This window comes from Amblyraja radiata, chromosome 33, assembly GCF_010909765.2.
Source record: "Amblyraja radiata isolate CabotCenter1 chromosome 33, sAmbRad1.1.pri, whole genome shotgun sequence".
NCBI lineage: Eukaryota > Metazoa > Chordata > Chondrichthyes > Rajiformes > Rajidae > Amblyraja > Amblyraja radiata.
The window spans coordinates 2,124,097-2,150,222 of record NC_045988.1 but is presented as its reverse complement, the minus strand read 5'-3'; the positions used below and the strand labels follow the sequence as shown (position 1 = coordinate 2,150,222).

At 39.5% G+C, this 26,126-nt stretch overlaps 1 protein-coding gene across 2 annotated transcripts in view; it reads right to left on the bottom strand.

Moving 5' to 3' along the window:
* Nucleotides 1–3,667: 3,667 nt before the first annotated feature.
* The window catches only part of sorl1 (sortilin related receptor 1), a 104,799-nt gene continuing 82,340 nt past the window's right edge, over nucleotides 3,668–26,126 (bottom strand). Inside the window, exons 38-48 of one of the 2 annotated variants that reach the window (XM_033049867.1) lie at nucleotides 25,279–25,351; nucleotides 23,929–24,011; nucleotides 23,504–23,600; nucleotides 22,897–23,081; nucleotides 22,143–22,262; nucleotides 20,550–20,714; nucleotides 19,183–19,357; nucleotides 15,527–15,633; nucleotides 11,456–11,648; nucleotides 7,774–7,986; nucleotides 3,668–5,678 (exon numbers count right to left, since the gene is read on the bottom strand). In XM_033049867.1, the coding sequence (XP_032905758.1) occupies nucleotides 5,614–5,678; nucleotides 7,774–7,986; nucleotides 11,456–11,648; nucleotides 15,527–15,633; nucleotides 19,183–19,357; nucleotides 20,550–20,714; nucleotides 22,143–22,262; nucleotides 22,897–23,081; nucleotides 23,504–23,600; nucleotides 23,929–24,011; nucleotides 25,279–25,351 (1,476 nt within the window). In that variant the 3' untranslated portion in view covers nucleotides 3,668–5,613. The remainder of the gene's footprint in view (nucleotides 5,679–7,773; nucleotides 7,987–11,455; nucleotides 11,649–15,526; nucleotides 15,634–19,182; nucleotides 19,358–20,549; nucleotides 20,715–22,142; nucleotides 22,263–22,896; nucleotides 23,082–23,503; nucleotides 23,601–23,928; nucleotides 24,012–25,278; nucleotides 25,352–26,126) is intronic. The other variant, XM_033049869.1, reaches the window with a different exon arrangement.

Sequence of the window (26,126 nt, the reverse complement as noted above, 5' to 3'; positions counted from 1 at the left end):
GTGCTGCACTCTTATGTTCTATCCTTTAAATCGATGGAAGTTTAAAATTCTAGCTTTTGAACTGCTCACAATGGATATTCAAAGTACCTTGATCTCAGCCGAATGTTGTAAAAGAAACACTATTTGGTTTAAAAATAATCAAAGAGTCTAATACTTCATTCAAACTCAAAGCTACGTAGGAAAGAATGAAGGGCTAATTAAATTAAAGTTACAGAAAGATAATTTATGCAAACTGAGCTTGTGCCGAACACTTTTACTCCTTTCTCCAAAATCATTTTAAGGAGAGAGAGTTAAGAACAGAGATCTAAACTTTCTCTATTAATCTTAAACAACATAGGAGCAGGTTAATTTACCAATTAACTGTATCATAATAAGAGGATAGTTTGATACAAAATGTTGATCAACTTGGGATCAGTGGACGTGAGGGAAAATGATCGCATTCCACTGACTATCGCCAAGTGAACAGTGATTGTGCTAGAGTGATGTGGTTAACCACTCTTCCAAAATAATGTGTACGTACTAAAGTATTGCCCATGTGTTAAAGTTCACAGCATGATATTGTCACAGTAATGTCCCCTCGTTTGTAATTTTCCTTTAAACAAACTTAAGAAAGAAAATATTCACAGGAATGGAGGAAAAATCAAGAATTGTGGAAATAAAAGTTGTAAGCAAATAATTTAAATAGTCTTATATGACATATATTACCTGTGGGTGAAGAACCAGGTAAAACGGAGAAAGTCTTGATCCAAGTAAAATTTATTAAGTGAAATAAATCCACATTTAAAGCACATTGCACCCCTTCCAAAAGTGTACATCAATAGTTGATTAAAGAATCAGAGGTCTGTCATACAATTCACCCAATATTCGATTAGTGCAAAGTCTCACATCACAACAGGCTGTAAATCAAAACACAGCGTGAACAATCTGAATCGGAACATGTTCAGTACCACTCATTTTGACGGTTTCTGGCACAACTATGCTCAATTCCAGATTTGTCTTGTAATATTTTGTGTCCGAAGACATGGAGCGTAAATGCGAGACATGATTTATACTGTTCTAGACAGAGGAACTCTCTGCATCCCCATGCAAACCATCTACTGTGCTTTCAATGATTGCTAATTACTACCAAACATAAAAAATAGATCCACAGCATTATTTTCCCAAAATGTACACTTTTCTTTTTAAAAACATATTCTCCATTTATACAAAAACACCCACTATTGTACACTGTGCATTGTCCAATCTGCAACTTTGGAATTTGATATGCATTTTCTTTCTCTACAAGTTAAAGCGATCAGATATGAAGAGTGGAGCATGTGTATCTTGATGTGCAATTCAATTGTGGGGAATGGGGGTGGGAGAAATCATTGAAGGCTGATGCACAAAAACAGACACTTAAGATTTGCTCACTAAGGCAGATGCGGCAGGATGATTTCAAGGCTTTTAAGCATTTTCTTGTACAGAAAAGAACAATCCAGTTTTAAGGCAAGAAATTAATTGAAAACACAGGAAAATTAAAACAAAGTAGTACCATATATATTAAAACATAAGCAGCCCTGCTGGACATTTTCACTCTAGTGCCCGAGCAGTAAAATAGTACATTCATGTGACTTAAATAAAATGCAAAAAATATTGATTAATTTTAAGAAAGGCTTCACTCTAACACAGAATCACACTACTACCAAACAGTGAAACTTCTCCAAGACAGCAGATTGCCAAGAATCATGTGATGGGTTTTCCAAGTAGAAAGATAGTGGAGGGGTAAACATTATTATTTAACAAAAATCACTTTTCCCTTCAAAAATATGCACGTTGGGCAAAATGTCACATGGATTCTGATCAAGTTCAACATAATCATACAGGAGGATTGCAAACCCAGGCTCCAAGTTTATACCATGCAGACGTACACACTGACACTTTTTGAAAAAAGGACAAATTTTAAAAGTGTCTAAAAATGCTCTCATGGATGGATAGTTGTTTAAATATGCCCAATTCCTCAGCAAAATGTCAAATATACATTTTGTTAAGCAAGACTTTCACATTTAGCAGCATAACACATCACTCCAATACAGGCAGATATCCTATCCTTACTAGAATGTGTCATATTTCACTTTAAAAACAATGCTCTTAACAATGGGGATTTTTTCATCAATTTGCATTCCTTTGGACTTTCTGCCACCCAGTAAATTTTGACAACAAATGTATTCAATGCATGTTTGTTAGGATTTCTTTGGAGAATTATTTGGAGAAAAGGTTTGAAGAGCATTAACATGTTGTGAAAATATTTATTAATAATTAGGGCAATTTAAATTATTTCATTAAGATAGTTTAAAAATCTTGTTGTAGTTATCTGTTTTGCCCTCAATTGTTACTAGATTCCCTATTTTTTGGTTCTTCTTCAGAACAGAATTTGAACCTATTTCCAGTTTCAAATCTAATTATGAAAACATAATTATATGTTGTGTGATTACGAGGAAATTCAAAGTGATATTACCTGCATTAGATCTACGTCAAAATCTTTTAGCAAATACATAATTCAGAATACACATCAATATTAAAAACGATTAAAATCCGTAGGATCCTTCTTAACTACACCAAGATTGGGAAGATATATTGGGCGATTCTGTCCTTTGGTTTAAGATTGGATATTTTGCTCCTGACCGACACACAAAACTGATTACAATGTGGTATAAAAGAGCTTAGTCTTGAAAATACGAACGACAGTGCTTTGAATCGTGCATGATCTTATTGAATTTGCAGAACAGACTCAAGCAGAGTTGCTGCTATACCTGATAATACTTACTTAACAACTGCAGATAACTATTGCGCTAAATTTGCAAATAACTTGTGGACGTCCAGATGTGGGATCTAAACCCTTTTGGATCTTATTCAATAAGAGCAAGGACAAACAATTCTATCTTATGTTGAAAACATGACCAGGAACAATATCAAATTGGCAATTGCTGGCAGCCTTGTAGTATTCTCCAACTTGAAGCTGCGCTGTTTCTGATGGTCAAACTACCATCACATCTCAGTAACAAACTCCAAAACAACTAATCTGAAGTCAATCCTTTGGTCCCAAAGTGATCACTCTAAAGGGCCTGTCCCACTTACGCAATTTTTTTCACCCGTCATAGTCGCAGCAGGTGGGAGAAAACTTTCAACATGTTGAAAATCCAGCGGTGACCAGAAAAAGGTACGACTCTTTGGGCGACTACTCACGACCATACAGGCGTCACGTGTCGACATGACCCAAAGAGTCGTACCTTTTTCTGGTCGCCGCTGGATTTTCAACATGTTGAAAATTTTCGGAGACCTGCTGCGACCATGACGGGTGCCGGCAAGTCGCCGAAGAAAATCGTGTAAGTGGGACAGGTCATTTATGCATTGTTCTTCACAGTACAGTCTCTAATATTATGAATGTGCAGTAATTAAGTTCCACCCGTGCTCTGCTCAAAAACATGACCTACCAACTTTAACAAGATTCCATAACAAAACTTTTAAAATTGTTTTCTCATTGTTAAATGGGAATTAAAAAGTATACATCAATCATTCATAAGGTTAAATAGAATATAATTTACAGTCCAGGGTTCCAAGTATGTTGATGCAGTGCTGGCATGAAGTGTATGGTTCATTATTATATGAGATGAATTCATTTTTTTAATAAAAACAGCAGATGCTGAAAATCCAGAGGTGACATAGGAAACATTGGAAATATGCAGCAAATTGGCCAGAACCAAAAACAGAAAAGGCAGGGAATTTTCTGCTGTGAAATGAAATAAATGTTCTTGATAAAATATCACCCACAGTTACTGAGCAACATTGCAGAAGTACATTTGCAGCAGTTCCACTCATCCTATCTATGTGTCAATTAAACAATTCTGGTTTGCAAGAGATCGGGTATGAAATTATTTCAATGATGCACACATTTACCAAAATTCAGCCGAGTTTCAAAAGCAAAATGAACTCTAACTTTTTGAAAATGTGAAGGCAGTATAATGGGAAGACAGGTCTACTTCAGTATAAGCTGCAAGGTAAATGGAATATTCCAATGCACCCGCTCGATTGCATGCATGGTACCGGGTTGCCAATGTACCTTCCCTGTAATTGACAAAGGGCACCAAGGTTCTTTTTGCAAAGGAATCCCTTCCCCCTTCCACTTATTAGTAAGCAACAAAACTCTTTCTGCCAACCTCATCAAGTTTATGTATGAGGCAAGAGATTGGCAGCTATGTCGTCCTGTAAATGAAGAAAGAAACTGAAAAAACAAAAACAAAACAGATTTAAAAGGAAAAGAAAATCACAGTTTCTACATTTTAGTACACCCAGCTGGGTTCTTCCCCCCCCACCTCCCCACCTAAATAAGACAATGGATATGGGAATTTTAAATCTTTCTGTTTAAAAGATAAAGTATGGGATAAGACCATTTTATACTATTCTAAATGAAGGCATCTTGGACTTGTGCATACTAAAACTACACAAGATAAATATAGGCTGATCTGGGGGGGGGGGGGAGGGGAAATAGAGGACCACAACCCTGCTTTGGGAAACAAAATAAATTGCGGTGACCGAGGTGAACGTTCGTTTGCGCAGTAACTTTCTAGTAACTGGCAAAATAAATTCTTCCTGAAAAAGCAGCGAGTTGTGATCTGGAATTCATTATTCAAAGGGAAATGGAAGCAGATTCAATAAAAACTTTCAAAATGGAATTGGATTAATACTCGAGTGTGGAAACGTGCAGAGCAAGGATCAAAGACTGTGCAAATGAAATGAACTGTACAAGTCTTTTCAAAAGCTGCTACAGTCTTCAAGCCAAATAACTTCCTGCTGTTTTATATTGTTGTAAGGTTCAATGAAGGTGATTGTGAAATTCTATCATGCAGGAATACGCAAGGAGCATACTGAAATAACTAATTTAATATGGGCATAATGCAAATTGAGATTGTAGAGGAAATGAAGTATATTGCAACGGGCTATTTCATGATTACGCTGTTAATAAAAAGTATATTATTTTTGATTTTTTTTAAAAAATGGACATTTTAAAACAGCGACACAAGGAAGTAGTGAAAGGATTAATTGCACTAATTGAAATATTTCACTATAAACATAATTTTTTTGTAGCAAAATTATGAGATAAGAAATTGCCACACTTCAATACATGATTTAACAAACTAATTTGATGTGGTATCATGATAAGTTGTCTTATAATCTTTTGATTAACTGTTTCATCGTAATTATTATTAAGCCATGACTATAGAAAATAGTATTGAAATGTGATTTAACTTTCTACTGATAAATCAATTTACAGACCATCAGAAAGAGGGGTTGCAACCATTAACACCCACCAAGCAAATAACCTGAAAAGTAAGAGTTGCCTGCAGACAAAGAACACAAGCAGTGCTGTGCAAAAGCCTACAGTCAGGGACTAGGGCTGCACCACACACCGTGCCATCTTATCCAAGTATCACAGCGCATTACAATAAAGTCTAATTTTTGGTCCATATAAAAATAATGTAATGCAACTCAGAAAAGTGCATTTTTTAAAAAGATTTTTCTTCCTGCTGCCAAGACTTCGGAGAAGAATTCTTTAACCTCTTGTTTACAGCAAGGTCTTCATGCAATCACCATTGGAACATCATCTGAAAAACCATTAATCAAGGGTGCATCTTCGTCATCACCTAAAAGAGAACCAGAAGATGATCAGCAGTAATTCAGTGAACGGAAACTGATCTACATGAAAATTGAAAACATCTATTTCCTGAAATCCACACGACGTCCTGAATCCAGGAAGTACCAATAAATCATTATTGGTAATGTTCCATTTTCACACAAATGACACCTCAAATCGAGTCAGTTTTTACATCATTTAATGTGCATTTTGAATGTGCATAATGTAGGAGGCTTTTCTCAATTTCAATGAATGGCTCCAGTAAAATGGAGATGAGCACAGAAATACAACGTGCAGAAAACCAATGGATAGACTATAACAAACAGTTCCCCACAAACTGGTGGACAAACTGGGGGACTTGGGACTTCCACACTCCACCTGCATGTGGATAAATAGCTTCCTGTCGGGTCGCAGCCAGAGAGTCAGAGTGGGCCATCACACATCCACGGCCCTCAGCCTCAGTACCGGCTCTCCACAGGGCTGCGTGCTGAGCCCCCTGTTCTACACCATCTACACACATGACTGCATCCCCGCCCACCACAGAAACACCATTGTCAAATTTGCGGATGACACTACGGTGGTGGGACTCATCTCCGGGGGGGACGAGTACGCCTACCGGGATGAGGTGGAGCAGCTGACAGTGTGGTGTGGAGAAAATAACCTGCTCCTTAACACCTTAAAGACCAAGGAGATAATAATAGACTTCAGGAAGAATAAAACGGACATGGTACCATTAATTATCAGAGGGGACTGTGTGGAGAGGGTGGCGGATTTCCGCTTCCTGGGAATCCATATTGAGGAGGACCTGACGTGGAGCGTGAACACCTCTGCGCTGCTGAAAAAGGTCCAGCAGAGACTGCACTTCCTGAGGGTGCTCAGGAAGAATAACATCACTCAGAGACTGCTGCTGTCCTTTTATCGGTGCTCCATTGAGAGCCTCCTAACATACTGTGTATGCGTATGGTACACCAGCTGCACAGCGGCTCAGAGGAAAGCGCTCCAGAGGGCCATTGACAACGCCCAGAGGATTGTCGGATGCCCTCTCCTTACCTTGGAGGACTTACACAGTTCCCGCTGCATCAAAAAATCCCAGAGTATTATAAAGGACATTTCCCACCCCGGACACTCCCTGTTTGAACTGTTACCGTCAGGCAGACGGTACAGATCTACAAGGACAAGGACAAACAGACTTAAAAACAGTTTTTACCCCACTGCTATAAAGGCACTAAATGTAGCCGCCAAGGAACGCAGGGGCGATACATACATACATGAAATCGACAGAAGGATGTAGGGCTGGGTGTTTATGCGTGCTATTTTTATGATATTTATTTTAGTTGTTTATCTTTTTAAATATTTTACTTTGTATGTATCGTTAGCTTTTAGAAATGTTTGAATGGTGCACTGACTGGCTGACATTTTACAATTTCGTTGTACATGGTTCATGTTACAATGACAATAAAGAAACTATTCTATTCTATTCTAACCACCACATTATTTGTAGGTGTGTGTCATTGCTTCCTTACATCCTTTAAAGGAAAACTAGTAATGATTTTGTTATGGAACAGAGAAGCACACGCCAGTTTTCCAGTAAAATGCCTCGGTAATATTAAGTATTTCTGAATAACATCACCCATTCCTTCTATCCAGAGATGCTGCTGGTCCCCAGCATTTTGTATCTAATAAAGTAAGGGTCCTGGTTGAGGATTTGGTGACATTTTAAAGCCCTGTCCCACGGTACGAGTTCATTCCAAGAGCTCTCCCGAGTTTTAAAAAAATCGAACTCGTGGTAAGCACGGAGAATGAACGTAGCGGGTACGTCGGAGCTCGGGGACGTCTCTTAGCGCTAACGGCAGGTACTCAGGAAGACTTGCTAACGGCAGGTAAGCACGGGAAGACTCGTGACGATTTTTCAACATGATGAAAAATGTCCACGAGAGCCCCGAGTACCGACGAGTGGCCATTACCGTAAATCTCCGAGTTCGAATCAGGGCAAACTCGGGAGAGCTCTTGGAATGAACTCGTACCGTGGGACAGGGCTATAAGTCTGCAGGATGAAGTAATACCCAAGGTAACAGCTTTTCTTTGCATGCTGAGCAAACTCTTACCTAGCTCGTCACCTGAAGAAAACACAGCAGAGCCTAATCGAGAATTATAGTGGCTGTTGGCAAAGGCTGTAAAGCTGTTCTGAAGCCTTCGATGCCGAACATATAGCACAACAAAGCCGATGCCCAGCACGACCAGCAGCAAGAACATCACTGGCACCACGATGGCCGCTACATCAGTGGACTTGGAACTTCTTGAAAAAGATCGATCTGCCGCTTGGGAGAAAGACAAGCAAAGCCAAAAGTTAGTTAACGCTGGCTATTTCAATCGAGAGTCAGAGGATTTCAAATCCAAGTGTGGATCACTTGCAGACTGTTAACCGAGTGGTCCCATCAACAACAAACCAAGTGACAAAAGAAAAGCAGAACATTCTGCAAATACATCTGGGAGAAAAAGACAAGCCAATCCTGGCATCCCAGAAGTAATAAAACCACTCGACCTTAAATAACGGCCAGCTGATATTTATTTATTTATTTATTTACTCTACCCCATCTTGTTTTAATGAATCTGTAATGCTTGAAAAGTATACTTTTTATTTTTAAATAATGCACTATACAGATTACAAGCATCCAGAAACCTTTTGTTCCACTACCTTGGTCTTTCTGCCTATAGGTTGTTCTTAGGTGCAGTTTGCTAATTCTGCATTACTCTGATGTTCTAGCCTGAGACGTTAGTAAAATGAGACCTGGGAATTAATTTATTTCTCTACTTCTGTGTGCAGTCAGCATTTTTAAGCAGCTCTTCTTTAAATCAAAGAACAAAAATTGTAAATGAGAAACAGGAGTCATTAACTGGCATCCTGTAATTTTAGTCACTAAATCTTCTGGCTTGACAATTCAATTTGGTAGTTCAAAATTCCATTAACTAATTATCTAATCCAGTTACCACTGTTAAGTAAAACTTTAAAGGGGCCCTTGTTATTCAAAATACTCCTCATTTGAACAAAATAAATACTTTATATGCATAGTTTAACTTCAAATTGTTGCCAAAAGTTGTAAAACTTATTAGTTTTATTGGGCCTATAGAATTTCTCCAGATCCCATTTGTTATAGAAAAATCTTCCAAATCTTAAAGGTCTGGAACTTTATTTAGTTCCACACTAATTTCCAGTTGCAGACAGTTGAAATGCTTTTCAAACTTTTCTCCATCCATGTTAGTCAAGAAGGTAAAGGAAAAAGGCATTGCTGCCCATTTAATTGTGGGAAACATAGAAACATAGAAAATAGGTGCAGGAGTAGGCCATTCGGACCTTCGAGCCTGCACCGCCATTCAATATGATCATGGCTGATCATCCAAAATTGTGTGTTGTTTCCTCCTTATGCAATGTACCAAACAATCATAAAATATAGGACTCTTTCTGGGGTTAAAAACATCAGAATTATATATCTTTTAATTTGGCTAGCCTTAGCTTATCCTGGTTGTAAAATCTCTCTATAATCTCAGCAGGTGAGGGAGGCATGCCTCACGTTTGTTGCAATGATAGCTGCAGTTCCTAGAAAATCATTGAAAACAGACATTCAAACCTCTTTTTATTAGGGCAAAACTTAATGGCTGGAATGAGAAGTTCCAAGTGTCCAGCCATTTTATCTTCCTTTGTAAGGTTAGAAGTGGGAGAGTAACGACTTCAATGCGAGATTCCTGACCAAATGAAGCGGTCCACACCTATGTGCAGCAAGACAGGCCACCTGATAAGTGGCAAAAGATCACTTGCAACACCATCTTGAACAGGATGGTCATCTTCAACAAGAGAAAGTCTAATCAGATGACCCAGACCTTCAATGGCAGTGACTAGAAATCCACGTGGACCAGCAACACAAATACAACTACTTCAAGGACAGAACAAAAGAGGCTGGGTATTTGATTTTTAAATGGCCCAATTTCTGACATCATCCAAAATAATGCAAATACTTTCATTGGTATCCCGAATACCAACCTAAACATCAAATATCTTCACCCATGAAGAGAGGCTGTTGCAAGTACCATCCACAAATTACATTGCAGTTACTTGCCTGGTTCACCCTCAAACCTGCAACCACCACCAGCTACGGGGACCAAAGTTTCAAAGACACAGGAACAGACACCGTCTGCATATTGGCATTCTGCACCGACAACAATATCACTGGCCTTCCATCAGCACCAGGTCTAAATCTTGCAAGTCCGCATGTGATAGTATTATGGGAGTACCTCTGCCAATGGAACAATCTCAGCTCAGGGGGGCACTTTACTATAATCTTGGCAAAGTTAATTAGGAATGCACAATAAATGTTTGCCTTTACGGTGATGCCCAGATCCGTAAAATTTAAATAAACTTCAGTAAACCATGGATAAGTGTTTGGCAATGTGCACAAGTCAACTCTATAGCTCCACGCTAACAGAGTTCAGCTTCGCTTAGACTTCCAAAGTTACTCTATTCCTACATCACAATGAAACTGTGCAAGATCTGAGACCGCATTGATTTCAATGAGGATTCCAGCCCTCCAGCTGAGAAGTGTAAGGATTTAGACTTTAGAGATACAGAGTGGAGACAGGCTCTTCTGCCCATCGAGTCCACGCCGACAAGCGATCACCCCATACACTTGCACTATCCCACACACTCGGAACAATTTAACGTTTTTACCAAAGCCAATTAACATTCCAATTTGCAAGCCTTTGTAGTCTGGAAGGAAACCAGAACACCCGGAGAAAACCCACGCAGACACAGGGAAGAAACACTATTTTTAATCATTTGCCAGTTTTAGCTCGGTTTGAAGTCTCCGAAGGTCAGAGGCTTTAAAACTTTGACAGAAGTCAAAGTGCCTGTTTCAATTTGCCTTCTGCCAAGGTCGATCAGGGTTTTCTGAAGCAGGGAGTCTACACTTTGTCACCCAAAGCCCAATGCAAACAGCCCTCATTGTTCCTTCACCTCTCCATATCCACCTTTGGTAAATACAGGTATACACAGTAGTGAACCAAACAGGGCGCAAACCAGCCCCTGGTTTTATGCCCCTGCTCATGTGCTTGTACACAGGGAAATGAAATACAGTATCTTTAAATCCTACACTGCAGGCAAGTTCCAAGGGCTAAAAGTAAATTCAATTTAAATATTGCCCTACACTCCTAACACAGCTTTAAAGTTATAATAACTTGGAAACTAATGACCATACGTAAAAAGTAGAGGGGAAACAGTCCAACATTGACGACAAATCAAACTGAAGGGCAATCTCCAAAGACGTACAGGTTTGTATGTTAATTGGCTTGGTAAATGTAAAAAATGTCCCTAGTGGGTGTTGGATAGAGTTAATGTGCGGGGATCGCTGGTCGGCGCAGACCCAGTGGACCAAAGGGCCTGTTTCTGCACTGTATCTCTAAATTAAACTATCTGCAGACTGTACCAGCAAAGCAGAATGAAAAGAAGAAGAAAAAAAAAATCTGTCCACGGATTATAAAATTAAAATGATTTCTGGGTCAAAAAACCTTCTAAAAATACATTGGAAATCATTCCATGTTTTGTGCTGGTGTAATTTATGCATTGCTTTATCTTTGATGAACAATTGCATAATTGACCATTCTTTGGTACTTTGACAAAGCAAATAATGGAGAAGTATGCATGTAGTAATTACAGCAGCAAAGCCAAGTATTGTGTCCATTATTATCCATGAATTACTCGTGTTCTGTGCACTAATTATCACATTTTCTTGACCTCACCATTGCCAAGTTCATCATAGAGGAGAGTAGCAGGAGCACCACAAATCTGTCCGTTGTACAAGCATCTAGCCTGTACAGTGAAGGTGTAGTTGTGGCCAAACTTTAGATCAGAAATCCTGAAGATGTTTTCCGTTGTATTGCCAAGGCACACCGTTGTATTGATCTTATGATCAAACATGTGGATCTCATAACCCTAGGTGAAACAAAGGGCAAGGTGTTAGGTTTTGTAGTTTTTCTTCCATTTCATTTGGTGTCATCTATCCGTAGAGCGTGCAGTTCACAGGGAAATGCATCGTAGTGCAAATTCAACACACACACAAACATGAGATCGAAGTGGAGCCCGTTGCAACAGCCAAACATATTAATATGGGCTGAAGAATTGCTGCAGGAGGTACTTAATCATTTCTGGTCCAAAAGAACAATTTCTATGTCTTTAATTCCTGAATAGGTGAGAACAAATGTACTGGTAACAATTACAGAGGCAGGGTAGGCATAGTATCAACAATCATACTCCACATGATACGTTCATAAGTGATGGGAGCAAAATAAGGACATTTGGCCCATCGTCTACTCTGCCATTCAATCACAGCTGATCTATCTTTCCCTCTCAACCCCATTCTCCTGCCTTCGCCCCATAACCCTCGATACCCGCACTAATCTAGCTGGTATTTCATTCAATAGATATTTGTGATGCAATCTAACTTTAGTAATACCATTATGACTAATACTAATTTTTGTTAAGAAAATGCTTAACACACACACATTCACATTTTTCTCCTAATGCATATTGATTTTTCTCTCCATTTACAGAGAAACAGTTTGTCCAAGTACAAATCAAGTTAAAAGCAAGCAACTTAGTGATAAGTCTTTAAGAAGGAACTGCAGATGCTGGAAAATCGAAGGTACACAAAAATGCTGGAGAAACTCAGCGGGTGCAGCAGCATCTATGGAGCGAAGGAAATAGGCAATGTTTCGGGCCGAAACCCTTCCGGGTTTCGGTCCGAAACGTTGCCTATTTCCTTCAGGGTTTCGGGCCGAAACGTTGCCCATTTCCTTCGCTCCATAGATGCTGCTGCACCCGCTGAGTTTCTCCAGTATTTTTGTGTACCTTAGTGATAAGCCTTCTAGTCTTCAGACATGCAAATGCAATCAATGCAGGTACAGGTACCCAGTTTTTTCAGCAATAAGTCAACAAATGTAACGCTGAACATTCCAGAGTGCAACAGAATGGAAAATATGAAAATTGTCAAATATTGATTCGCACGGATCCGTTTCAATAAATTAATGTCAGCAATCTCTATGTAGTTCCATGCCAAGAGAACATTCATTTTGTCAACAACATGTCAAGATAATATTTTGGATACTTTTGGGAAATATACCCCAGTGAATTCTATCGGCAACAAATCCAAACGCTGAAAACATTGACACTCCCTCCCCCCCACCTCCAGCGACCATGACCACCCCCCCCCCCCCCCCCCCCCCACCCCTCTTGAGTATGCCCAGCAGGCTCCTACAATTATCCTGGAATTGAGAAACGTGGACTTTTTGCTCATTTCTTTCATTCACTTCCTGCATTATTACTCCCCCCCCACCTTCCAATTGCCTGGTCACCACCCATGTCATCTCAAAAAGGTTCTCTACATAAATTTCTCAGCTACTGCAAAACAGATGATTCATGAATATCTACAGTGTTCGCATGTCACATTGAATCCTATTAATAATCACCAGTCATCATCAAGGGAGGAGTATTAGATCACTCAATTAGCCATTACACACTCTCTCCATTCATTCAGTGCTTAAGCATCAATGAATGCAGGGAGAAACAATCGTGCAGAACACTAGCTATTTTGGAAACTCATTAAATCTTCTGAAATAAAAAGTATCCAACGTACCTCATGGGAGTTGTAAACCAGAAACACTTCCTCGCAAAAGCTTTTATTTACTCATCCAGCCTATTACTGTTTATAAAAGAGTAATTAAGTGTACCAAATTCTACTCAATCATCGTAAAGAAGAAATGCCCTCTAGGGAATGATTATTTTGCAACACGGATGCAAGAACCTGACTCATCCTATATGTAACACGCTGAAACATGCAAAGCTGTTATCACTGGGCGGAAGATGGGAGCAAAATTTATGGCAAAGAGTCAGACAGATCACAGAACCATTTAATATGACGAGTGTCATTTATTTAAAGAATGAAATCTGTCAAAATGTAATGCATGTACATACACACGAGTATCATACCAAATTAGTGCAATTTTATGAGTTCTAGTGTATTGGTTACTGTTATTGTGGTGGAACATACAAGCTTCATTTGCTGATGAAAATTGCAACCATATAAAACTCAAAACAAATTATTAGAAAACTAAATCACTTATGAAAAAAAATCCCAATTACAGCATTAAGCTTAGGATGCTGTTTCGTCATCCTTTAAAGTCTCATTTCATTGCTCTCCAATAGAAAAATAACAAAACCAAGAGTCAAAGACTGATTAGGAAGCATGAATAGTGTCTTGAGATGCCTATTAGATAGAATCAGTTGCCAACCTCCTTAAGGACACCTTGATCAAGATGTTGAACTTTGTTCAGCGCAGGCATCTGTACTGTCAATATGTTTCATTCTTTCTAGTTTAGAGATACAATGCAGAAACAGACCCTTTGGCCCACCAAGCACATGCCGACCAGAAGTCCCCGCACATTAACACAAAGCCTACACACACTAGGGGCAATTTACACTTATTCCATGTAGACAAACTTGGACCCTTAGTATTCACTTGGACCCCTAAAGAAAGGCTGCAGATGCTGGGGATACCCAACAAGTATAGCACTGTACAAGGAGACAATGTTTAACTCTGTTGCTCCTTCCACAGTTACTGCCTGACTGCCAAAGTAACATGTTCTTATATTTCAGATATCCAGCATCTGCAGATATTTGCTAGTTAATAACTTGGTCATTTAGTCTTCCGCTAAACTTATTTCTCTCCTCAAATCTCTAACCACTTCTTGCACTATTTTTGGTACGATCCTTCAAGAACCATCGCATTACACGCAGCTCCATTTTCCGTCCTTTTAACATTTTACATCCATTAAGGTTCAAATTATCTCATACACCTTTGTGTGACTTTATAAAATGCATCTTGGAAATGTAACGTTCACTGTACTTCTTTTGTCCATTAGCTTCCATCACATCCATAGGAAGTAATTTGTAAATCTGTGTTAACCATCCCTAATGAATCACGCTTGGCTTATTTCTTTCACCTTGAACTTCCACACCCTAGGGTGCTGGGAGATTCATTTGGCAATGTAGACACCAAAGCATCTTGCCAAGTGTTGTTTAATGATGTTCGTCTGTAAATATGAGAACTGACCCACAGCAACTTACTAATTCTGCAAATCTCTATGGGCAAGTCCTAACATTATCTCATTATATCTCAGTCCCCAGCAAGCTGCACTATCAACATCAGGAAACTACTGTGTCAAAGCACAGTGGTAATCCCAGTGTTTCCTTAATACTGTGTAAAGCAATTGATTACTGTGACTCGAATAAGTCTCCTTGTACTTATGTATAAATCTACTCGGATTAGAGAATAAAACCTGAAATTATTTTGTTTTTAATATTTGAGCAAAATTTCATAATGCTACATAGAGGAATGTTTCACGTCATGGTCCAATGGGGACCTTCCATTGAGGTATAACCCAACTCCCAAAGGGGAAAGTCTATCATATAATTAATTCTACCCAGTTACAATGTCACACAATAATGGGAGGACCTACATTTTTATTCACTGTAGCAGTACATAATAATATGCACACTAGTGGAAATATTAACAAGAAAGTTCCCTATTGATTCCTGTGATATTCAATAGTCAGTGAGCGTAAATAATTTAGGAGAGAATATCCATCCATGATTTATAAAATGCAATTCACAAATGTTTATTGAATAGCTTTCTGCTGTCATAAATATGCATATTTGGCTTATTCGACAGGGCAGTTTAATGCCAAATGACTTTAAATAATATTGGAGTCAGCTCAAGTAAATAGTTGCAACTTGTGATCATGCTTTAGACTTACTCTGCTGTCATTAAAGCTTCGTTCCTTTAATCTGAGGCTTTTCCAGAACAGCAGGATGTGGTCTTTTTCTGGTAGAATTTTCAGTGACTCTGGTGCCGACAGAGGAACTGCCACAAGAGAACATGAAATGAAAATATGGACACAATAAGTTATTCAAACTATCAAAATACCATAATACCACCAGCTGCCTCCGGCAACCCTCCTAACAGACAGAGCTCATTGTTCGATGCATTCCAGATACATTCCTCACAGCATGTCTGGCCCTGAACTAAGATCATGGTCAACTACTACGGGTCATTGTCACAATTCCTGTGGCACAAAAACACGAAGAAAATTCAGTAACATACTGATCCATTTTGAACTAATTTGCCAGATTCTGAACTCTGGCAAGAGTGCTCTGGAATCAGGATAGTTGAAGGTGGACAATGGTTCATTCTAGTTATTTTTCCATGCAAGTTTCAAAAAGTAATTAAGTTCCCCGGGCTACCCTGATAGCATCTGCCATGTTCAAAACAGACAACGATAGTTCCTGATAAGTGCGCAGATTTTTACAATTTTCTGTGTTTATCACAAAGCAGACTTAAAGCCAAACCAAACTTTTTATTCGAACTTTCCTCGTAAATTAGGTCTAATTATGATTATTTATTCAACACTATTTTGGCATCATTAAAATGATAACAAAGACATTAAAAAATTTTATTGATGTATTTCACACCCAGAAAGTTGTGAATCTGTGGAATTCTCTGCCACAGAAGGTAGTTGAGGCCACAGTTCATTGGCTATATTTAAGAGGGAGTTAGATGTGGCCCTTGTGGCTAAAGGGATCAGGGGGTATGGAGAGAAAGCAGGTACAGGATACTGAGTTGGATGATCAGCCATGATCATATTGAATGGTGGTGCAGGCTCGAAGGGCCAAATGGCCTACTCCTGCACCTATTTTCTATGTTTTTATGTTTCTAACTCAGTGGGTCAGGCAGCATCTTTGGAGCACATAGATAGGTGATGTTTCAGGTCAAGACCTTTAGACTGGAAACCAGCATTTGCAGTTTCTTGTCTCTATGTAGAAAATCCAGTTTATCTATAAATTTATGGTAGTTTTCTGCTATATTTAAAAAAAAAAAAATTGCCAATGTGAATATTTCTTCGAGAAAATGCATTTATCTTGTGATCTCAGCAACATTTATTGTCCATCCATAATTGAACTGAGAATTAATTTACAATTGTTTCTTGAAGGGTTGCGTAAACATTGACGACAGATGGCACAATGGGCTAAGTGTTCGGCTGGCAACCGGAAGGTAGCCGGTTCGAATCCCGCTTGGAGTGCATACTGTCGTTGTGTCCTTGGGCAAGACACTTCACCCACCTTTGCCTGTGTGTGAATGTGTGTGAGTGATTGGTGGTGGTCGGAGGGGCCGTAGGCGCAGATTGGCAGCCACGCTTCCGTCAGTCTGCCCCAGGGCAGCTGTGGCTACAGAAGTAGCTTACCACCACCGAGTGTGACTGAGGAGTGAATGAATAATGCGATGTAAAGCGCCTTGAGTATTAGAAAGGCGCTATATAAATCCCATCCATTATTATTTATTATTATTAGTAAAGGCCAATTCACTGGATGAATAAAAGAGTTAGATAGAGCTCTAGGGGCTAGCGGAATCAAGGGATATGGGGAGAAGGCAGGCACGGGTTACTGATTGTGGATGATCAGCCATGATCACAATGAATGGCGGTACAGGCTGAAGGGTCGAATGGCCGCCTCGTGCACCCATTTTCTATGTTTCTTTGTTTATGATTGCAGAACCAGCATGGTAGCAGGTTCTGTGTAAGAAGGAACTGCAGATGCTGATTTGAACTGAAGATAGACACAAAAAGCTCATATTTAGCTTGGGCAGCTTACAGCCCAGTGGTATGAATCTTGATTTCTCTCACTTCAGGTAGCCCCGGCATTTCCTCTCTCTCTATCCCTCCCCCACCCAAGTCGCACTAGCTTCTCATTTTCACCCTACAAACAGCTTACAATGGCCCGTTTCCTTTATCATCTATACTTTTTTGCATATCTTTCTCTCCACATCACTGTCTATATCTCTCGTTTCCCTTATCTCTAACCAATCTGAAAAAAGGTCTCGACCCGAAACATCACCCATTCCTTCTCTCCAGAGATGCTGCCTGTCCCGGTGAGTTACTCCAGCTTTTTGTGTCTATCTTCGGTAGCATGTTCTGAGTGGATTTGACAGCATAGAAGTTTGTAAGGACATTTCCCGCAATAAGGGAGTCTTGAACTAGGGGGCAGTGATGTCGGGCAGGGGATGAATGACCTAATACTGAGGAGGAATGTCTTCTCCAAGAGTAATACATCTTAGCGAGTAGTCAATATCAAGTCATTAAGACTGGGATAGATATATTTCTGCATTAGAAGGATCCCGAGAATAATATGGATCAGCCAGGAAAATGATCATGGTATTGACTGGAACAGCAGGCTTGACATGCTGTATGGCCTCATCTCTTCCTATATCCGATAGCAACCACGGTAAAGTCAGATGTTCTCTACAACAGAGTTTGAAGAAGTACTTCTCCACAGAGATTACTGCTTTGCTGCTGAAAAGTTGCATGTATAAATTATATTTTTGCATGGAACTCTTGTTCATTTTTTACTTCTTGTTTCAACACAAAACTAAATAGCAACTAACTAGTGGGAACATCCGAAGTTCTACATAGAGTGTAACAGTGTTATCGGAGTAACAATTCACAGCTGCAAAGTCTTTTAACTTTTAACATTCCTCATTCAACCAAGAGCTTCATAGAGACAGCATAATGGTGCGGCAGTGAGCTCTGCTGATACACAGCTCCAGGGACCAGGGTCCGACACTGACCACGGGTGCTGTCTGTCTAGAGTGTACTCGTTCTCCCCGTGACTGTGGCTTTCTGCCAGGTGCTCTCCAGTTTCCTCCCACATCTGCTCGCTTGGCTTGGCTCCTAAAGCCTCATAGCTGAAACAGAAGCTCATGCGATAAGCAATTCTTTGGAACGAATCTCGACTAATTATGCATTGAAGATCATATAGCTCCATGCGAGCACAGAATCCCAATGTCCTCCACAACATTCCTCCTTCAGGCAACAGAATCAGAGATATTTTCGGCAACATCATGCTGATGTCTATTTTGCTGGCAGTTCCAATCAATGTTCAACTGTTGAAAATGAAGTCCTAGACTTTCCCGTGCACAAGTCTAGGGCTTTGCCGGTGGATTGAGAAGCCCCTGTCTTGTTAGGATTCCCTGGCATGCTAACACGACTGAGAACTTGCTTCTCTCCTCCTGTACCAGGTACTGGTTCTCGGTAGGTAGAGTGAACCTAGGCAATCTGGCTCATCAACTGCTAGTTTTTTGTTGTATCTCAGTACATGTGACAATAAACTAATACCATTACCAACAGTAATGGTAACAGTATGTTCCCTTGCCTAAAACAAACCCCAGTTTACCCATATAATACACACTATAAACCAGCTGAAACCAGAAAATGTCAGTGGCACAAATGACTGTCAATCTTTCTTTAAGCTTGCAACTAAGGTGCCTGAATTTTTTTTTCTAACAGTTATTAATTCCATTGCCTGGTTATATATACACTCTTTTTATAAAAATATTTTTAGATCTTACAATTAGCATTACCTGGGTTTAGAGATACAGTCGCTTCTTTGCTCATGTTTAACAGTCTAATGATCACGCTGTACATTCCACCGGGTTCCAGCTGCTTCACGGCGTATTCCACTGTGTTGTTCTTTGTGGACACCTTGTAATGTTTTTCACTTTGACGGATAGAATCTTTTACAAGAATTGCATAAGTCTGGGAAACATAAACAACTTTTGATTAGCGACCAGCACACTGGGCTTCAGTGATTACAGCAGTAAGAAACTATTTGGCTATAAAATAGAACCCAGAAGAGTCAACTGTACATGTTTGCATGGCCGGTTATCCACACGGCATTTATGGGAGCACTGAATGAAGATGGTTCCTGTTCCTGTTCTGGGGCAGAAGTAGCCTGCTGACAGAGGTGATTGTAATCAGAGACAGGAACCACTCATTCCCTTGGGCACCATCAAAAGGCCTCTATTAATAGTATGCCATATTTTATACTAATTATCTACGCTGCTATGTAAAACAGTCCCAAATCAAAACATACTCAATTATTGACCACAAGCCAGTACTTTAGCACTCAAAAACCAAATTTACCAGGGCCAGTACATTTTGAGCATCACCTAATATATTTAAAACTTTGCAGCCTTTTCTGGAATGCACTTGTTTTGCAATTTCGGCAGAGAATACCTTAAGGAATTTTTATTTCTTTAGGGAATGAGGTATGTACAAATACTGCTGAAATATTCCAATGAAACAGAATTTAAAATCACCAACAAACATAGGAATCACTGAAGACTGACTGCTTTGGTTCTGCTTCTTGTTCTTGTCCAGAGCTCAAAACATGCATCACCTGTGTTGCCAGTTTCTCTCCTCCTCTCACTTTCCCTCCTCTGATATGTTCCCAACCATTTGACCTCCATCTCAGTGAAAGGGTTTGAGATGAATATCCATTACAAAGTACATTGACTGCACCATGCAGCATCCATCTTATCCTGCTCCCTGCAAATACCCCATTCCATATTAATTTCTGTAACCCCGAAACTGGAGGATACCAAGACATCATCTTTGGTCCTCTCCATCCAAGATCACAGGCCTGCCATGCTGCCTATTCCACTTTCCAGATGTCTGCTTTCACTTCTCTCCCTACAAATTCCCTGCAGACAGCACCGGAGGTCAGGATTGGACCCGGGTCTCTGGTGCTGTAAGGCAGCAACTCTACCGCTGCACCATTGTGGCCCCCATTCTTTGCACAGATCCTGCCCGACTGAAGTATTTCTACCATTTTCTGTTTTAATATGACCTCGTTATTTTATTTGTCTGTAGGATTTCCATTGTACAGAATTTCTCTGGAAAGGCTGTGGTGCATTGATGCATCTCCATACAAGGTGTCGATACTCACTAAAGTTTCATTCAGTAGGTCATATGGAGGTTGCCACTTCAGTACAGCAAATGTTTTGTCCTCCTTCACAACGTGTAAATAGCGGGGAGGCAGTCGGTTATCAGGTATCATCTTAACGGCAATATATTCAGAAGGCGGGCCTAAATATGGCTCCACAACACGAACCTAGAAAAATGTGAAATAATATCAATAGTGATCTCAGTTAAAATTATCCATCTCAAACTTTCCATATCACCTATACTTTTTAGATAAATATTATGCATAAAACTAAATTAGGACAGCTCATTTAAGTGTACAACAACTCGAATCATGTCTCTAGCCAGGAATACATGATCCAAATTAGAGACTGCCTCTATTTTATGCACTCCCTTTGAATGGACTGACTTAACTATCAAAAATTCAATTGTACTGCTTCTTGTCAGTGGATTCTGGATCATTGGTAAAGGTTTCTATATAGCTAACATCTTAAACAACCGTGAGGAACAGCACCGCATATTTCGCTTGGGCAGCTTACAATCCAGCAGTGTGAATATTGTTTTCTCCAACTTCATGTAATCCTTACTTTCCCTCTCTCTCCGTCCCTTCCCCACCCCAGTTCTACGACTAGCTTCACTGTCCTTCAGATTAATTTTACCAATTGGATGTCTCCGTGACACCTTTCCCTCAGCTAACAATGAACCATTCCTTTTCATCCTCTGCTTTGATCTGTCATTTTCACACCTCACCCATCCATATTTCTAGTCCCTCTCCCCGGCTCTGAAGGGTCTCGACCCGAAACATCACCCATTCCTTCTCTCCAGAGATGCTGCCTGTCCCGCAGAGTTACTCCAGCATTTTGCGTCTATCTTTATGAGAATCATGAGATGTGCAATTAGGGGAGCCTAATACACAGCTGAATTGATTTGCTTAACTCTATTTTTAACTAACCACTGCATGTATAGTTTAGTTTAGAGATACAGTGTTGAAACAGGCCCTTTGGCCCACTGAGTCCTGCTGACCAGCGATCCTCGTACACTGCCGCTAGCCTGCACACACTAGGGACAATTTACAATTATACCAAGCCAATTAACCTACACACCTGTACATCTTTGGAGTGTGGGAGGAAACTGGAAATCCCAGAGAAAACAGACAACATCCGCAGTCAGGATCGAACTGGGGTCTCTGGCGCTGTGTGGCAGCAACTCTACATCTGCGCCACCATGTTGCCCATGTTGTTACTTTCCAAAAGTGTTTTGGTTTTTAAAAAGACACCTCCTAAAGAACCCACACTCTACTCAGCACATTGTTATTTATGATATCCAGGGACCACCAAGAATGACACATGTAAATCACCAAATATCAGCATCCGACATTGGAGGAACAATTTCTCACGGTCTTCCCAACAGCATCGCTTAGCATTCACATTAGGTTAATAGCTCTCTTATGTCTGGGAAACTAGAAGGAATCAATCCAATTTAAAAGATCGCAAGATTAAATCTAATCTAGAATTTTAAAAGAACAAATCTATTTTCTCAAATTTCTATGCAAACATTTTAACAATGTGAACTTCATCAGGCAATACATCGTATCAAGGACAATGAATGAAATAGCTACCAAAAATAGATACTGCTCATCACTGTTCACCATCACCGTAACATTGCTCTTGGTTGAATTTACATTTTTTGGATTTCGATACAGTTCCAAAAACGATGTAGCAAAGAAAATACCATAAACCTGTGAAGAAAAGAAGATTGTTATTCCCAAGTTATCTCTGGAAAATGAAGGCTCTCATGATACACGGAAAGCGAGAAACTAATCAAAATATGCTTAATTACTGTTCATATGAAGGGAAACTGGTGGGTGTAGTAAATCTGGATTCCCAGGTATGTATACATATTTAGCTAATAAAATGTACTTAATTCAATTCATTCCTTCTCTCCAGAGATGCTGCCTGTCCCGCTGAGTTATAGCCCTGTCCCACGGTACGAGTTCATTCCAAGAGATCTCCAGAGTTTAAAAAAAAAAAATCAAACTCGTGGTAAGCACGGAGAATGAACGTAGCGGGTACGTCGGAGCTCGGGGACGTCTCTTAACTGCTCGTAACGCTAACGGCAGGTACTCGGGAAGACTCGCTAATGGCAGGTAAGCATGGGCAGACTCATGAACATTTTTCTACATGATGAAAAATGTCCAGGAGAGCCCCGAGTACCGACGAGCGGCCATTACCGTAAATCTCCGAGTTCGAATCAGGGCAAACTCGGGAGAGCTCTTGGAATGGACTCGTACCGTGGGACAGGGCTTTTACTGCAGCTTTTTGTGTCTATCTTCGGTTTAAACCAGCATCTGCAATTCCTTCTTACACACTTACCACGCTGGTTGGGCCACTCCAGCTGCAATCCACAGCAGTCTGGTTGACTGGTACTGCTTTGAATTTTGGAGGAGCTGGCATGGTTCCTTGTGTTTTTGTGTGTGCAATGGATATTGGGCTGTCCCCTTTTGCTGTTTTAGCCCATGCTAAAATCTCATATTTTGTTCCAGCAGTTAAATTGAAAACTGTAGAATAAATAAAAATAAATAAATGCATTGATATCATTAAAAAGCCTTACCAGGCAACCAATCTAGTAGTTATATCACACAAAATATAATTTTTAAATATTAAACTTTGCTAAGTAGATCAGAAGAAAATATTGAAAAACGTGGCTACAAATATGAACTTTTGAAAATAAATGTTATTTGTAACTTTAAGATTTTTTATTTGTTAAAAGAATGTGACGTCAAGTGAAACAGCCCTTGTTAAAGAAGCAAAAGGGCATATAGGAAGTATACAATATCCATTTTAGAAAGCATTATCTAGTTCAAAACATATGGAATCAGCAGTTTGAAAAGCTTTCACACAACAAAAATTCTTTGATGAATGTCGTGTAACTTTTGTGTAACTTTTATTATTATTTGCAAATCCATACACACACACATACCAGATAAAGATGTCTCACTTCCATCAATATTCAATGTTCTCTTTTCTTTTATATGGGTATCAAAGACCCACGACACATCCAGCACATAATTGATCACCTGAAATAATTTGGTGAAAACAAAGTTAAGTTCCTACCACTGTAGGTCATGAAGCTTGTCCTGAAGTAACAGCGATCAAGGCTATTCTGTAAATCTCTTCTCCAATGCCAAACTTAAATAGATTCATCTGGCCAGTAATATTATCCAGAACAATCATACAAGGAACTTGCCAACCACACAGCAGGACTAGCATTTCTACTTTACAAAATTCTGAGTGATCAATCTGACACACACAACTTCAAATGGTGCAGCACAATTATAAATTATTTCTACAGCTATTTAATCTGAAAAAGGGCATTTGTTAAAACTCACTGTGTATGAAATGTACCTTAAAATCAGCATCCCAATGTAGCTTCAAGTTAACCATGTTTTCCTTTGAATTTACAACTTCAATAATTGGTGGTGGAATTTCTGTTAGGGGGAAAATGCAAAAACCAAGTCATTTATTTCAACAATTGTGTACAGTTAGTTACATCTAATCTTTCTCAATGTTCATCGTCTTTCACATGCATTGGATTATTACATGTTGTTCAATAACAACTTTTGGTGATACAAGTATTTAAAATCTTAACTAAAATCTTTGTTTCTAAGCCAATTTATGGTGTGCCACACCTTAAATATTAACCAAAACAGATTGAGAGTAACTTTAATTTTGATAAAGAACAATTGCTAAACTATAAACTTAACGCTGCTCATTTTGTCCTCAAAGTATTTATCACAATACAATATGGTAGATAGAGACCAGAACATCACTCCTGTAGAGGCCAGAAGGTACATTCATGTCTGCTCAACAGGTAGAGTCTCAGCATGCACCTGCACCTTATGAAATAGGCACAGCAATATAACTCCACACTGTTAATCCCTTCTGGAACTACCAATAAAACTCTGAATGAAACTACGTTTCTCAAAAATGTATCAGGCTCCTGTCAGACAGACACCAAAATAATTTCTTTATTAAGATAACCAAAATACTGAAAACAATTAAAAACTTGAAATGTAAATGCCAGCAATCATCGTTTGAGGCATTGTACATTAACTTCCTGTCCTATGTGGGGTAAAAAGTTTATTCTAGGAATCACCTCAAAAAATAAATTTCAGCATTCTGTGGTAATGTTAACAGCTAAACTGAGAGAAATTTACAATGAAGTCTGATTACATTTAAGTGTATTTTTTCGCTCATCATTCCAGATTGCAACCTTCACGTGGTCCGCCCTGTTTCGATGAATGCAATCGACCCGGTGTGCACAATCAAATAGAACAATCTGTCTTACAACTTTAGGCTGTGCACGCCATACGCAAGAAGATCATTCCAAATGCTGCATATTGAATCTAAATAATACTTTTATAAATAATGGTCTGCACTTTGACACGACCCGTTGATTTTATAGCACAGCATTGGCTGCTGCACACGCAGGAAGAGTTTTTTCCCTTAAACTAATAGGTCACAGAGGCACTTTTAAACTTGATAGTTCCATGTACATTAAATGTCAAACTACGGTCCAGGTTGTACAAGTTCATGAACTGCCAGTTAGGAATTACTGCCCGCCATAAAGGATATTAAAACAATCAAATTTCATACTATTGAGCTGTAAACATTTTTACTAGAACTATTAGTAGCAACATAGCTCAAGCATCTCAAAAATAATCAAAGGGACACTGTTCGTTATTGTTTTCCTACCACCTTCTTTCTGTGTGCTGATGTTTCTTGTAACACTCCAGTTGCCAATCCCACGGCCTGTAACTGCTGCAACCTGCAAAGAATAAGGAAATGATGTTAGAAGCTGTTGAATACAAAAACTACAAATTCTGTTGAATTTATCCCACAGCTAATACTGACGAAACTAAAATAAATGATGCCTGTATTGAATACTACCTCAGTAATACCCACTATTGGGCACTCTCTCCATCACACTGGGTTAAATGGACGCTACCAATGTTATTCATCTTAGCAAAGTACAAACATTCAGATTACAAATTTCAATTCCGAGCAGTTGAGCCACAGTTTGAAGGACGGTCATGTTTTTGTTATGTTTGTTGCGCGTTGAAATGATGGAACATTAGGATCTGGAGAGGACTAGAATGAAATTCTCATTCTTAGATGTCAGCCTGTGACTGGTGTTGAAATATATTTGTCAACAAAGTTAAGACGGGGACTAACGATCCCTATTATTTGTGTAAAACTGCCAGGTTGCGGAAAAACCTAGCAGGGAATCACATCTTGGAACTGTGAAATGGTGGTGGGTTATGCCATGAATGGTGAAGGAAGCTCGAGAAGAAAAACAATTACCTGGGAAAAGTACTAAATCAAATTACATTTGGGTCAGTGCCGCTCTATGTACGTAGTATGAATGTACAGTCACGGCGTTACCGGACAGGTAAGGAGAGGAGAGCAACGTGGGTTCGCGGGTACTGCTCCAGTACATCTAGCGGGCGGGCGGGCCGACCCGACTTTGAATAATGCTGCCAAAACATGACGGCATCAGCGTGTAAAACGTATGCAGGATGTTTGTGCAGTTGCACATGTGA